The 15,816-nt window shown below is 55.7% G+C and overlaps 1 protein-coding gene across 2 annotated transcripts in view; it reads left to right on the forward strand.

Annotated features, from left to right (window-relative positions):
* The window catches only part of TXNRD2 (thioredoxin reductase 2), a 77,978-nt gene that overhangs the window by 42,561 nt on the left and 19,601 nt on the right, over nt 1-15,816 (forward strand). For both annotated transcript variants that reach the window (XR_006680144.1, XM_004701202.2), the window contains exons 9-10: nt 432-523; nt 4,824-4,998. Coding sequence is in view for 1 of the 2 variants with exons in the window: in XM_004701202.2 (XP_004701259.1) it covers nt 432-523; nt 4,824-4,998 (267 nt within the window). In the remaining variant the exon portion in view is untranslated. The remainder of the gene's footprint in view (nt 1-431; nt 524-4,823; nt 4,999-15,816) is intronic.

Here is a 15,816-nt window from a genome sequence, read left to right on the forward strand (position 1 = left end):
GGCACCATCAGCTTTCTTCACCACATTTGCTTATGCATCCCTTTGTCCTCAGCGATTGTGTCGGGAAGGTGAGCATCATGGAATAAGGCTTGCGTTTTTATAGAAGCAAGAAGCCTCATCATTCTCCCTCCGAGTCACCAGTGGCTTCCAGCCATCGACCCTTCAGCTAAGAGTTGAGCGCTTTACCCACAGTGCTGCTCACTCAAACCAAACCCGAAGTCGCTGAGGCGATTCTGACTTAGAGTTGCAGAGACTGAATTAGGGTTGCCAAGACTGCTCATCCTTACAGAAGAGACTGCTTTGCCTTGCTTCTAGGGATCAGCTAGTGGCCTTGAACCACAGACCTCTTGGGTTTGCAGCCCAGTAAGTAACCCACCCTGCCACCAGACTCCCTGGGGCTCTGTTCACTTCCCTTAACTCATGGACGGCAGATGTGGCACTGGAGTGTGCTGGCTTCCTCTCCGGGGTGGGCCTGGACACCACCGTGATGATGCGCAGCATCCCCCTGCGGGGCTTTGATCAGGTAGTGTCGCCTCCGCCCACACCCATCCCGAACACTGACCCCGGGGCCTCCCCACTCCTTCCCTCCGAGCAGCCAAGTGGCCATCATTCTAAACAAAGAGGAAGACCCTTCCCAGGTTGGGCTGGCATTGTGGCTGTCACCACGGGCTCACACATGGGGACAGTAGGGAGGGTGGCGCAGGGCTGGGTGGTGTTGGGTTCTGTTGTATGTGTGGGTGCTATGAGCCCAGGGACAGCTCAGCGGTACCTCACAACACATGAAAAAAATGCCAGCGTGTACGTGCCAGAGAGGAGACCGAGGCTGGGGAGTCTACATTAGTGCCATCCATGCCACATGCCCTGGGTGCTCCTGGTGGGTGGCTTTGTGACCCAGTGTAGCCCAGTAGATGTGGCTGGCATAGTGGCACAGGCGCGGCCCTCACCTGGGAGAATCCCAGTCCCAGCTTCCTCCTCATTGAGCCTCTTCGGGGTCTACATGGACTGAGCCTCGCCCAACTTCTAGACAGCCCTAGGATGGTGGGATCCTACCGGACCCTTAACCCCACCCACCACCCCCAAACCCAACTCATTCCCATTGAGTCCATGCTGACCACAGTGACCCCTAGAACGGGAGAACTGCCTCAGTGGGTGTCCAAGGCTGTCAGTCTTGACGGGCAGAGCCCCTCATGGTGCTCCCTAGGAGTGCCTGGTGAGTCCTTTGAGTCATTGACTTTGTGGTTAGCAGTCAACGCGGAACCCACTGTGTCACTAGGGGTCTTTGTAGGCTGTGCCCCAGCCGCTGTAGACAGGTGGGCTGCCCCCTGCAGGGCCGCCCTGGGTCCCAAGTGAGCGATCCTCCACTACAGTCATCATCGTCTGGCTCATCACTCAGCACCTCCCTGCCCAGTGCTTATGATGGACAACCAGACTGGGGCCTGGAGGCACTGAGGGAGGCACAGCGAATGGGGACCAGAGACGTAGGGTGTGTTTGTCTGGGTAGACTAGAGAAACAAATCCATGGACACACATACATGTCTAAGAAAGAGATTTATATACAAGAGCAATGGAACATTGAGAAAACAGCCCAGTCCAGATCAAGTCCATAAGTCTGATATTAGCGCATATGTCTGATGCCAATCTATAAAGTCCTCTTCTAAAAAAAAAGTCCTCTTCAGACTCATGAAACACATGCAATGTCGCCAAGTGTAGAAGTTAACAGGCCAGTGTGTGGGAAGTCTTTGGATCCAGTGGCGATGTAAGCATCCAGCACTGGCAGGGGTCTCTACATGGCTTGTCTGGATTCAGAGGTCTGGTTGCATCAGGGTAGGTCCATGTGGCTTGTCAGCTGCAAAGTCTCCCAGGGAGTGGCGTAGAGCGAAGTGTCTGCCGCCTCCAAGGAGGAAGTAGCGGGTTTCTCAAAATTCTCAGGAGAAGGCCATGCCCACACAGGCCTTGACTATTATCTGATTGACAAGCTAGACTTCACCCCTACACTCTTAATCCTCAAATTGACAAACGATTATACATCTACCACATAGGGGTAGGGGGTCTAGTTGGAGGGAGGTCTGCAGGGTTTGAGTCCCTGGGAGATGAGTGGGTGAGGGACAGTGGACTTGGGACTGCTGGGGAGAGTGGGGGGTGGAGCATGGGTGGGCAGCAGGAGGCAAGGGGACCTCAGGGGCCTAAGTCTGTGCTGACAGGTCTGGGGTGGGCTTCGTCTCTTCACCAAGGCGCTTGGGTAATTGTCATGTGACCTGGCTCCTCTGTCCTAATCTGCTCCTTTGATACCTCTACTACAAGTGGCTTAGAACCTGTTCCTTTGGTACCTTAGAACCCACCCTCCCCTACTGTTGCCTTTCCACAAAGCAAAGAACCCGTTCCCAAGTGAGAGTGGGAGCACATGCAGCAGCAGGCTTAGAGCGATCCGGAGAGTGAGTGGTGTTGGTATGTCAAAGTGGCCCAGCTTCCACTCGGGCTTAGGAATCACACAATGACTCTGGTGGGCCCAGGAGAACCAGGACCCTCAGAACACCCAGAATTAAGCAGGCAGGATGACTGGTGGCCCATGAGTGGTCTGTACCCTGTAGGGTCTCCAGGGAATAGGACAAGGTCAAGGTGCCCCCAGAAGCAGGTGTGGCCAGAACACATAGCCCCTGGAGCAAGGCCACAAAGAGTGGCACGTGCTTGTTTCAGGGAGTAAGACACACGTGCCTGTTTCTGTTCCAGAGGGGCCAAAGCGGGCCCGGCAATGTCTGCTCAGACCACGGCTGGCCGGCCAGTGTCGTCAGGCACTGTGAGGTTGAAGAAGGGCAAGGGACCTTGGGACCAGGGCCACCGCACCCCGGGGGCCCGGCCTTTGCTACAAGAGGCCCTTGGTTCCTGGGGCTTAGACACAGCTGTCCTGGACTGCCAGGAAGGGGTTGGTACACCTGTGCAAATGTCAGGTGTTTGCTCCTAGGAGGACTTACATAGCGACTGTTTATTTTCTCCTGAGAGAAGAGGCAGTGAGCCAGCCATGCCTCTGCCTACTGCAGCTGAACATCTGCTCCCACGAGCTTTTCCCTGCCTGGGCCCCCATTGCGGCCAAGTGCCCCCAGCTCTCCCAGGCCGGAAGGGAGAGCGGGTGGCCTCTTCACAGATTAAACCCCTCACCTGTGTAAGGGCAGGGGAGGGGCCACCCAATGACAGAGGAACGAGTCTGGCCACATGGCGGGTACCTAGTGGCAGCCCTACACAAGCAGACGTGTTGGCAGGGGCTTGCGGTGGGCACTGCAGCTACGTCTGGTTAGCTTGGGGGCAGGGCAAAGGAGACAGATTGCTTCTTTGCCCACAGTGTCTTGGAAGAAGTACAGCCATAATGCTTCTTAGAAGCGAAGCTATGGGGAGACTTCACCTCAGCTATTTTGGACATGTTCTCAGGAGGGACCAGTCCCTGGAGAAGGCCATTACCTACTTCAACAAGTCATTCCAACGCACAGTGACACTATCAGACAGGGCAGAACTGCCCTGTGCGTTTTCAAGGCTGTCAATCTTGACAGCAGTAAATAGCCTCAACTCTCTCTCCTTGAGCGCCTGGTGGCTTGGAACTGCTGCCTTGTGGTGAGCAGCCCAATTTACCCTCCTACACGACCCAGGAGAAGGACCCTCGGAGCAGGACCCCATGCTTGGTAGAGGGTCAGCGATAAAGAGGAAGGCCCTCCATGAGATGGATCGACACCGTGGCTGTGACCACAGGCCCACACAGCAGTCATTGCGAGGATGACAGTATTTCATCCTGTGCCATGGACCCATTCATCCAGCTAGCTGGAGCCAACTAGAAGACACCTAACAACAAAATGAGATTGCACTAGAGAAGAACCCAGGGCATTTTGTCTGTCTGTCCAGGGTCGTTGTGAGAGAAATGCCACAAAAAAGTGACTTCCACAGACAGAAATGTGTTATCGTCCAGGTTAGGAGGCTAGAAGTCTGAGCCCAGGGCCCTGGTTCTAGGGGAAGACTCTGTGTGTGTGTGTGTGTGTGTGTGTGTGTGTGTGTGTGTGTGTCTGGGGGAAGACCCTGGGCCTTTTCAGCTTCTGTTCTGTGGTGATCTGCACGTGACCTGGCACCTCTCTTCCCCCAGCTTCCCTTGTTTCTCTGTCCCACTCCCTTTTTATGGCTCTAAGGCCATTGGAATAGGATCACTGGCTATGCATTGGACTGCTAACTGTAAGGTCAGCAGTTCGAAACCACCAGCTGTTTTGTGGAAGAAAGTGGAGGCTTTAATCTCGTTATGAGACGGGAGATGGACTCACTGGCAGTGAGTTTGGTTTGGGAGTTTAAGGAATTATAATCATGGCCTTTTGAGTGGTCATGCCCATTCATAGAGAGCCTATAGGACAAAGTCCAACCACTCCATAAGCTTTCCAAGGCTGTCAGTCCTTATGGGAGCAGAAAGCCTCATCTTTCTCCGACAGAGTAGTTGGTGAGCTTGAACTGCTGACAGGCATAAAGGTTAGGATTCACAACACATGTTTTTTGGGGGGATACACGTCAAGACAACCCACCACATGCTCTTGACTCAAGGATCGGAAACTAGCTAAGGCACCAGGACAAACCGAAGATTCCTGGCCCAGCATCCAGCTTTAGAGTTGGGGTGTGTGTGTCCTGAGGGAGGTCCCCATCAGAAGGGTGGTGGATACCTTCTCCTCCAGACCTTCTTAGTGACCCTGAGGAGCCTTCTTGCCTTCAGCCAGCTGGGAGGAGCCAGTCTGGGGCAAGGCCTGCCCTGGTGTCTCGACTATGGTGTGACACTGCTTTTCACATACCTTCTCTTGTGCCTGCAGCAAATGGCCTCCTTGGTGACAGAACACATGGCATCTCACGGCATCGAGTTCCTCCAGGGCTGCACGCCCTTGCGGGTTGGCAGGCTCCTGGACGGCCGCCTCCAGGTGACCTGGCAAGAACACGCCTCTGGCAAGGAAGACTCGGGGACCTTCGACACTGTCCTGTGGGCCATTGGTAAGGGCTGCTAGGCCACACCTATGCACCTCCCAGGTCCCCAGGTAGAGGTCAGGGGATGGCAGTCCCTGGGAAAGGGTCCTCATCTCCTTCCTTTCAGCTCCAAGGGTCTTTGTCCCCTGCTGGCCTGGGCGAATGGCTGCTACCTAGGACCCCTTGACTCAGGGCCCATTGAGCAGCACACCGGTCCTCCTGTCCCAAGCATTGTGTCACTCTAATATGACCTGACCTTGTTCAGGAAGCGCACAGCAGCCAGGTGGCGAACAGGCAGCTGAACCCAACCAACTCCACTGCCAGCAAGCCTGTTCTGATGCAAAGCGACCCTGGAGAACTGAGTAGAGCTGCCCTCGGGGCTTCTAGTTCAGCCATGGGCACAATGGTGAGGACGGTGCAGACTGTGTCGTGCTTCATTCTGTTGTGCGTAGGGTCACTGCGTCGGAATTGACTTGATGGCACCTAACAACAGCAACATAGGGCTTCTGAGATTGTTGGTCTCTCTGGGACCAGACAGCCTCACTTTTCTCCGGAGGAGAAAGTCGAACTACCAGCTTTGCCGTGAGCCGTCATTCCAGTGCGCAGCCAACTAACCCACCAGGCAGTTCCAACTCACTGCCATTGAGTTGACCCCACGCAGACTGGCCCTGCAGGACACAGGAGAACTGCTCCCCAGGCCAGCAGAGGCTGTATGCGGGCAGCTTTGTTCGGTGCTGTCCAGTCGGTTCTGACCCATAGCAACCCCATGCACAACAGAACAAAACACTGCCCAGTCCAGCACTGTTCTCACAATTGTTCCTTTGCCTGAGTCCGTTGTTGCCGCCTCTGTCCATCCATCGCATCGAAAGTCTTCCTCTTTTTGCCTTTTTCCCCTCTGCTTTATCAAGCATGATGTCCTTCTCCAGGGACTGGTCTCTCCTGCCAACCTGTCCAACTAATGTCAGATGCAGTCCTGCCACCCTTGCTTCTAAGGAGCATATTCTGGCCGCACTTCTTCCAAGACAAATCTCTGTTCTTTTGGAAGACCATGGCACTTTTAATATTCTTCTCCAGCACTACAGTTGAAAAGTCTCATCTACACAGGAGACTAACCGGTCCTCCAGACTCCTGTACCCTTGCAGGGGGTCCTCCGACTACAGCCCGCGGGCCACACCGGGCCCGCCGAGGACATTTATCCAGCCGCCAGATGTTTTTGCCCCGTTTGTTTTTTTACTTCAAAATAAGATATGTGCAGTGTGCATAGGAATTTGTTCATAGTTTTTTTTAAACTATATAGTCCAGCCCTCCAATGGGTCTGAGGGACAGTGAACGGGCTCCCTGTTTAAAAAGTTTGAGGACCCCTACTTTAGAGAGATAACGTATGAAGGTTCTAGTTCAGAAGTCCTTGTCTGTCCCAGCTAGGATTCACCCTCTGCTGTCAAGTCGACTCGGATCCACAGCCATTTACAGGACAGAGCAGAACTGCCTTCCAGGCTGTCCGAGGCTGTCCATCTTTATGGGACTCAGACTGAGCTGACTGCCTCATCTCTCTCCCGAGGTGAAGTTGGCGGGTTCAAAGCACACCTGGCAAGTTAGCAACCCAACACGTAACCTGCTGCCCCGCCAACATGCTTTCTAGGAGCCCAGCTGTAGTTCTTTTCAGCGGTGAGAGCCGGTTTGTTTTTGCACTAGTCATGCGTTTCTTTTTCCAACATTTTTATTGCCACACAATTCACATATCATACAATTGAATATTTTAATTGTTCATTCATATCAAGGGAAATTGTACAAGTACCACGAGATCTATTTTCCATGACAGTTTCAAGCTGGCTGCTGTTAGCACCTGTGAATAATGCAGACTTGTAGGTTGTTTTTGACAGTGGTGCTTTTACGGCTTCCGGTCCTTTCCAATGGCTGGCTCCGGGCCCTGCGGGGTCATCACGTGCTAGGAGGGAGCCTACTGCCTGTATTGTGACCACTCTGTACAGGTTCCCAAGATATAAGAGCAACTATTTATAGGCTGGATCCTCTCTGCAGCCCCAAGCAGGTTCCCTGGCACCCTGGGCCCTTGAGAAGAAAGGACCCTGGTACAAACCCTGCCTGGGGTGGGATGGGCAGTTGGAGCCAGGGACGGGGGAGTGAGTCTGGAGAAAAGGCAACCTGGCCTGGATCCCACCTCACAGGGGAGAGTCCAGATGGCATCCCTACTCCGTTCCTGCTGTGTGCTCCTAGAGCCTTCTGTGTGGAGCCTGCTGCATGCTGTGTGCTCCCAGGGACTGCCTGCACCCAGGGCCTTCCACGTGAGGCCTGCTGTGTATGACCCCAGGAGTGCTGCGCGAGGCCTGTTGCGTGCTCCAGGCCTGCTGTGTGTGCTCCCAGGAGTGGCTATGTGAGGCTACTGTGTGCCCCCACGAGTGGCTGTGTGAAGGCTGCTGTGTACCCCAGGACACTCTCTTCCTCTGTGATGACAATGCCAGGCTCAGATGTATCACACCTGCTCCGGAGCCCCCACCTGCCTGCCACCTGTGCTTCCCAGCTTTCTCTGCCATCCTGTCACTTCACCAGTCAGAAGGTGAAGTGCTTTTTAGAGAAGGTGGTCTGCTTCCCTCTGTGCTCAGCATGAGTGGACATTAGAGAGAGAACACAGGGTTCCTTCTGGGTGAGCCTCCCAGACTGGCCAAGCTGGGAAGGGATCCGAGAAGCCCACAGGGAATTTTGGACATCTTGACTTAAAATGGACAGATGACCCAAAGTGCATTTTAAGGGGTTTTGGTCGCATGAACAAGAGCCCTGGTGGCACAGTGGTGGAGTGCAGGCTGTTTGAAGCCACCATTGGGTCGTTAGGAGACAAATGAGGCTGTCTGCTCCCATGAGGATTTGCAGTCTCAGCTTTATAACCCCATGGGGTCACTGTGAGTTGGAACCCACTTGGCAGCAGGGGTTTCTTTTCTTGGTATCAGAAGCGATGCACTTCTGGTGGCTCAGTGAGTTAAGTCTTGGAGCAGCTTAATGGAAAGATCCGTGGTTCAAGCCCACCAACTACTCCCTGGGAGAAAGATGGACTTTATTCACTCTCTGCCAGGGAGTCAGTCCCCACTCAGAGCCACCCTCTAGGACAGGGGAGAACTGCCCCTGTGGGTTTCTGGCACACTCCATGAAAGAGTGTGTAGCTTCTCAGACCTTGAGGGCTAAGCAAACCTTTATTCTCTGCAGGTCCGTTTTCCTATGAGGAGGTGACAGGGTCCTGCCCTCCCCATGGACACCCCTTCTCTGTGTCTCCACACCCCACCGAACACCATGATACCTGCTGCCCAGAGGGCTGTGCCCCCCACTCCCCAAACTGCCTCCTGCCCCCCACCGGGAGTCAGGCAGATTTTCACGTACTTTCCATGAGCATGTCCCGAGACAGCCCGCCCAGCATGATTTATGCCATGGGGAGAGCGCTCAGAGCCCTTGACCTCTGACCCTGGCATCCCAAGCAGTGCGCAGCAGGAGGCAGCGGCTGGGTTTGGGCTCGTCCGGTGGGGCTGCTAGGGCATGTGTGGGCTCCGCCACGGGCTTCCGGGCCATAGTTTTGTAAACATTCAACCGGGAACTGGGAATGTTTTCTGCTGCTAAATGGATAAACCTCCAAAGCCCAGCTCCACACGCTGCCGCGGCATGGATCCCAGCTCCCAGCGACCCTCGAGGACAAGTTGACGGGCCCCAGAGGGTTGTCGAGACTGTCTGTTTTCATGGAAGCAGACAGCCTCATCTTCCTCCCGTAGAGGGGCTGGTGGACCTTTTGATGAGCAGCCAAATGCTTAACCACAGGCGACCAGGGATCATCCCCCAGACCAAACCCACTGATACTGACTCTGACTCCTAGTGGCCCTGTAAGGAACCTTGATAGTAGTGAGAATGTGTTGGGCTATTAACCACAAGGTCATCAGTCCAAAACCACTAGCCAATTCTGCTGGAGCAAGATGGGGCTTTCTACTCCTGTAACTCTTTAGTTATGGCCTCAGAGACTCATGGGGGCATTCTACCCTGTCCTGTGGGGCTGCTGTGAGGCAGGATGGACGCGATGGCACCTAGTTTGGTTAGGTTAGGGACCCTGTAAGATGCCGTAGGGTTTCTGAGGCAGGCAATCTCTATGGAAGCAGATGACCTCAATTTTATCTCATAGAGTGGCTGGTGGCTTCAAACCACCAACATGGTGGTTAGCAATCCAACAGTTAATACCCTGCACCACCAGGGGTCCTGGTCAGCCATTAGCCAGGCATACTTGCTCCATGCAACAAAAGACAGTCTGCTGGGGGTGGGAAGCGTGGTTAAAATCTGGTGCTGTCGGGTCGTCCCACCAGCCCTGGAGCTGTTTCCTCCTGGGGTGTGAAGGGAGGGAATGAGCCAGCCCAGCACGCTGGGCTCTAAACACACACGGGGGCGGACAGAGAGGCTCGGGCCGTGGCCCTGCTGCCCACGTGGCCCCACGGAGTGGAGGAGTCTCAGGATGAACCCCCAGTCCCAGTGCAGCCTTGATCTCCATTGGGGGGATTAGTCGCATGAGCCCGTAAGGCCCTTAATTGCTGCGCAGGGGCCGATTCATTGTTTGCCTCTGAATCACCGCCCACACCAGGTGTCTCAGATAATAGGCTGGGAACCCGCCGCACGAGGATTTCCTGTCTGCTGATGTGCCGATTAGGGCGCTGAGTGAAGACAGTCAGCCCTCTGCTCGCTGCTCCCTTGGCTTCGCCCCTCTCACTTAACCACTTGTGGCCCAGGCCCAGGCTGTCACTTGTGAGCATGCGTTGGGCAGGCATTGGTCTGGTGTGCTTTGCTCGGAAGGGACAGAGTGGTGCCTTCCAATTGCAGCCTTAGGGGAAGCCGGAGCGGAAACTGCCTCTTGCCCTCCTCAGTCACCTAGTCCCTCTGGTGGCTTTCTGTCCCTTCCTGCTGAGCAGGGATGGAGCTCTGATGCTTGAAGCCTGGCAGGTGACCTTCCAGGGGTCCTGGCTATGGCTACAAGAGCTGGTGTGCGTGCGGGGGAGGGGGGGACGCGGCGGTGCTTGCCCAGTCATGGGGCCCTGTCCATCAATTGCCCACCTGGGAGGGCTCTTGCTGGGTCGCCACTGTCTGTTTAAAAGCTGCAGTTTGGTCATTTCTGGGCCTGTCACATGGTATCAAGGAGCCAGAAGCCTTAGCTCCCCAAGCTCTGTTCTCAGACCTCCCACTGATGCCCGCTCTCCCACAGCCTGATGGGGCCGTGTGCTAGCCTGCACCTGCCCTCGGCACCCAGGGGCTCTTGGAGCAGGTGTGGCCAGCTAGTGGCCCTGCCACCACAGATATGTCCCTGCTGGCTCTGAGCCCAGGAGAGGAGGGGGCCACACAGGGCCCCCACACCCCTGGAAGCTCATCGGGGTGTTGGGGCCGGTGCTGATAGGCACAGCCTGGCTGGAGCCCCTACCACCCATTCTCTCACTACGCCCTCACTGCAGCTGCACGAAGCACCTGCCTGGCGTGTTCTTCCAGGTGAGGTCTGATATTGCCCGGGCCTGGCGTGGAGGGCCACTTGCTGACAGAACTCAAGCCAGGCCCTCTCCCATGACCCCGGGAAGTGAAGCACACTAAGGCCACACTGCCTCAGTGCCCTGAGTGCACCTTGAGGAGGCCAGGTGATAGCGGACCGCAGGCCGCTCTGTGTCCACTCAGGCCTGGTGCCCTTTTCTCCCCTTGTGTGGCTCCAGCATAGGGACCAGAGCCTGGCGGTGTGCCAGTGTAGCCTCGGATTCAGAGATGTGTTGACTGAGATGCTGCTGGACCTGCCGGTTGGCCCACCTCTACCCAGTGTCGCCCTGGGCTTCTTACCCATGAGCCTCCTGAACCACTGTAGTGGAAACCGAGATGTGGAACAGAATAGAACCCCATGGGAGCCACGTAGAGAAGCCCAAATGGTGCTGGGAGCGGCTGGAGATCCCTGTGCCTAGGCCCCCCGAGGCTGTGACAGGTGGGCCGGCCACCCTCTCCCCTGCAGAGTGCATGGTTCCTGGGGCACAAGCGCTTCCAGCACTGTTGTGGCTGCCTTTCCACCCCTGCTCTGCCTGAGTCACCCTCCTGCTGGCACTTAAATCTTCCTCATTACACGGATTGTCCTTCACTCGTTGGGACATGTGCTCCAGGCAGCCGTGAAATTGGAGGAAATGCCAGCTCTCCCGTGACTGGCAAGTGAGGGCTGTTCAGATCGGATGCGGCCCTCAGTGTGACATCCCTGAGCTTGGAGAGTAGCTGGTCCCCTCCAAGCACAGCAGCCTTCAGCCTTGGGGATGGATGGGCTGAGTTTCCTCCTGGTCAGTGGTGGTAGCTGGTGGGGCTTCGGGCCACGGGAGCTTGTAGGGCAGTGGTTCTCAACCCGTGGGCCGTGACCCCTTTGGGGGTTAAATGACTCTTTCACAGGGGTCACCCAATTCATAACAGTAGCAAAATGACAGTGATGAAGTAGCAACGAAAATAACGTTATGGTTGGGGGGTCACCACAACATGAGGAACGGTATGAAAGGGTGGCAGAAAGAGGAAGGTTGAGAACCACCTTCGGTAGGGGAACTGAGTTCTTGCTGCCACGTAGGCCTGGGTGCTCTGGGAAGGTTGGGACTGCGCGGAAGTGGGCTTATGCTCCCTAGAGGCACCGTGGCCTGGGGGAGGGGTGGAGGCAGGGGCGGAGGAAGCATGCGAGCGGAAGGGTCTGCTGAGGAAGGACCTCCGTGCTGGGCACATAGGTACAGCCATGGGTCTATGCAGAGTGGGCTTGGAGGAGGTGGTAGGATCACCACGGCTGTCTTGCCTGATAGATGTGGTGACCTTCTGTTTCATCCTCTGTAAACAAGGGTGGCACACAAGATGGGACAGAAGGTCACCATGTCTATTGGGCAAAAGGCAAGACAGCCGTGGTGGTGACTGTGTGTAACTGCCTGAGGACAGGCAAGCAGAAAAACCATATTCACTCTTATCTATCGGGCAGGGTCAAACTGCCCCTGTGGGCTTCAAAGACTAACTCTACAGGGGTAGAAAGCATATAGACATCTTTCTCCCCAGGACAGGCAGGAGGGAGTCATTCAATAGAGAAGAAATGGCCGCAGTGAACACATAACCATAATTGGTGTCATTTCGTATTGTCGTTGTGGGTGAAAGTCCGGGGGATGCCAGTCAAGCCTCTAGCCGCCTCTCTGCTCACAGGAGGCCGCGTCGCTGGGTGTGGCAAGAGTATGTGGCAAGAGCACCCTTTTTCTGGCTGCCTTTCCCCCAGGACTTGCCCAAGGGAGGGAGCAGCCCCAGATTGACCCAGGCCTTTGCTCTGATGTGGCTGGGACAAGGTAAAAGGCTGGGCCACAGGTGGTCCCACCCAGAAGCATCCAGCTCAAACCTAACTCACTGCCGTTGAGGCCGTTCTGACTCACAGTGACCTGACAGGACAAGGTGGAACTGAGAACTGCCCCTGTGAGGTTCTGAGACGGTAAAGCTCTACAGGAGTAAAGAGCTCCTCTTTCTTCCACCAGAAACAGCAGCACTTGGCAAACCCAGCACTGGGGTACTGGAAGTGTGGGCAGGTCCCACGAAGCAGGGAAGAGGCCGAACACCCAGGGAGATGCAAGTGCAGAGCAGGGAAGATGGCCCCAGGGCCCTGAATTATCTACAGTGTTATCACCAGAATGTTCCCATTTGACCTTTTTTAAATAAGAGGAACAGGATGGGGAAGTGATTTCACATTTGCCTGTGGCTGACGCCCTGTGCCTCTCCCAACAACCTGGGTCCAGCCTGACAGTTGCTACTGGCGGCTGCTGGGCTCCGACCCCGCACCAGCTCTGCACCTTCCTCTGGTTCCACCACTGTGCTGCATGGGGGCAGCGAGGTCTGATCAGGGGCCCCAGCACCCCGGGGAAGGGGACCCCACTCCCAGCAGGAATGGACAGAGCGTTAAGGGGTCTGCAGGACGTGCTGGCGAAGAATAGCCAGTCTCCTGCCGACAGCCTGAAGAGAGCACAGCGCTGTCTTGAGAGAAGGGTGGCCAGAAGGCTCCTCGAACGGAGGTGCTGGGATTTCATCTTGTGGACTTCGGACCTGTCACCAGGAGGGACCATCACTGGGGAATGACCCCAGGCTTGATGAAGCAGAGGATCACTAGAAAGAGAAAGACCCTCAGAGCGATGGATTGACACCGTGGCTGCAACGAGGGGCTCCACCGTGACACTGGTGGCGAGGACGGTGGAGGACTCGGCGGCGTTTGGCTCTGTCGTACGGGGGTGGAGATGAGTGGGAGTGGACCTGACCACACGGACAACCTCAGCACACCTCTGTCTGTGGGGCCATCTGTGGATTACTCCTGACGGCTGCTTAGTGAGGGCCACGGTGCGTTCTCAGGCCACGTGTCCGGGCCCACCAGGTCCTCTCCTGGGCCCCTCTCTCAGGCACCGTGCCACCAGCAGACGCTGCTCCTTTGGGTACTGTGTGTCACACCCACACCAGCACCACACACTGAGCCGTCTGCGTGCCCAGTGTTCTCGCTACACCACTCCCATCCTCACCATCACCATATTGCTCTGTTAGTGGTTTCCTTCCTGTGCTCCGTATGTATACATTCCTCTTTCCTGTGGAGAAGCCCCACTTCTATCCCCTAGGAAAGTCCAAGGGGAAATGGCCTCTGGGTGCCCTCTAATTCCTCATCTCTAGCACCCCAAGATCCATAGCTGTGCTCTTGGCTTCTGGGGTCCGGCCAGGCAGGAGTGTAGGCTCCAGGTCCCTGGCTGCAGGCACAGCCAGCTGCCAGCTCTGTCTACTGCCCAGCAGTTTGTCCTGAAACACAGTGCTGACAGAAGCTGGTACCAGCCCTGGGATTCCCAATCTACCAAACCAACTCCTCACCAGCTGCTTCCTAGATGTCCAAGGGCACCTGTTGTGTCCCGAGGCCTGGGCACATCCCAACCCATTGGTCCTTGGGCCTGGATCCAGACTCCTTTAGGGCCTGGTGTCCCCTTTGTCAGAAAGGCTCACCACTTCCCATGTGCAGAGCACCAAGCCCAAGCCCGCCATCGCCGTTGTTTGGTCTGATGCACCGTCGGCAGCTCCTAAGTGCCTGGCGCCTGCGGTCAAGGCGGTGTGAGGCTGGAGTCGGCTTCCCCACAGCGTGAGAACTGTGGCTTAGTGGCGCCTCTCTGTTTTGACTCCCAGCTCCTTCCCAGAAAGCAGCTGGCCACTGAAGGTTTTCCCTTTCACAGGGGGCCAGCTGCTCCCACACTCATACTGGAATGAGGCTGCGCCGGCTCAGGCACTCACCATCCTTAGCTGTGACCTTCACCTCAGATGTTGCCCTGAACCAGCGTGCCCGGGGTTGCCACACTGCACCCCTTCACCTCACTGGCTGTGTCAGGTCACTTACACTGGGTCTGAGACAACAAGTAATTGAATCTTTAGAATGAATGGGACCTCTCTGGACAGCTGGGCCTGATGAGACCCAGATGTCACCCATCCTGGGCCCCGCAAAGTTGCATCATGTCTCTGGGGACAGCCATCACTGGCCTCTCCTGCCCTACAAGCCTAAGCACTGGATGGGCATTGAGCCAACTTTGGGCCTTTGGGAAAGCTTTGGCCGGAGCCAGGTGATGCCACAGGTGCAGAGGGTCAAGGCTGGACCTGCAGGTGGGGGAGCCGAGTACTTTCCTGCTCCACCTACCATGTACCCCACTACTGGATCTTGGGGATACAGGCCACACAGACCCTCAGCCCACCCTGGCACGCCATCTGCACTGATAGGGCTCCACAAGAATGAACCCGATGAGCAGTGGGGAAGGGCAGCAAGCGTCTGTGGGCAGCACAGGCCACGGGCAGGTGTAGCCATGTGTCCCTGTGGGCTTCACTCACTTCCAGGGCAGGGCTCTCTCTCTTTCTCTCTAATTGCACACTAGTTGGTTTGTGTGTTCTATGACCTCTGCTCTGGTTTTATGACCTCTGCTCTTTCCAAGGCCCGAGGGCGCCTGAGGCAGGTGCCTTGGTCTCTGCTCAGGTGCTCGATGTCCAGGAGGGAGTCTGGGATCACAGTCTGGGGCTTGGGGGACAGGTTGCTACTGGGTTGTCATTGTGTCTAGACCTTTCCCAGACAGAGCCAGGAAATGGCGTGTTTCACGTGTGTGTGTGTGTGTGTGTGTGTGTGTAACTTTTTCTAATTGGGACTTGGATGAAGCATCACAAAGCCTATCTTTCCAGCCAGCAATTCAGATGCATGTTGTTTCCGGGAAATGCATGTTTTTTACAAAGAAAACCCAAAAGTCCAGTGTGGCACGATCGGGTGTGGCACTGTCTTCTTGGAAGCGTGGCGGAGCTCTCTGCAGCTTAATTTGTGTCACCAAGATTGCCTTCTAGCCTGTTTCCCAGAGTGGGTGATGGAGCCCCCTGCTGGGGCGTGGTGCGCTGGATGATCCAGGGCGGCTGCAAAAGCAGGTGCCTACACTCTAACTAGTTGACGGGCTGAAGGACGAATGCTTTCGTTGCCAGGGAGGGTGCTGAGCCAGAGTGTGGTCAGCCCAATGATTCTGGGAACAGATGCTCTCAGCTGGGCAGAGGGTCGGCCTCTTGGTCTCTAGGACAGTGATTGGTCCTGGGGCGCTGTCACCAGCCTCTGCAATGATGGTCACTTGCTGTGCACATTGCCCTATGACTTCCAGGGACGTTTCCCTTTTCTGGTTCAAGTTGATTGTTTTTAATGTATCAACCATCTGTATGAGTTTAAAAACAAGCAAAGTTGTTTGTTTGTTTTTTCCAACCTGTTTCTTTTTTTTAACATTTTATTAGGGGCTCATACAACTGTTATCCCAATCCATA

This window comes from Echinops telfairi, unplaced genomic scaffold, assembly GCF_000313985.2.
Source record: "Echinops telfairi isolate 266 unplaced genomic scaffold, ASM31398v2 ScPeMD7_70;HRSCAF=299, whole genome shotgun sequence".
NCBI classification, from domain to species: Eukaryota; Metazoa; Chordata; class Mammalia; order Afrosoricida; family Tenrecidae; genus Echinops; species Echinops telfairi.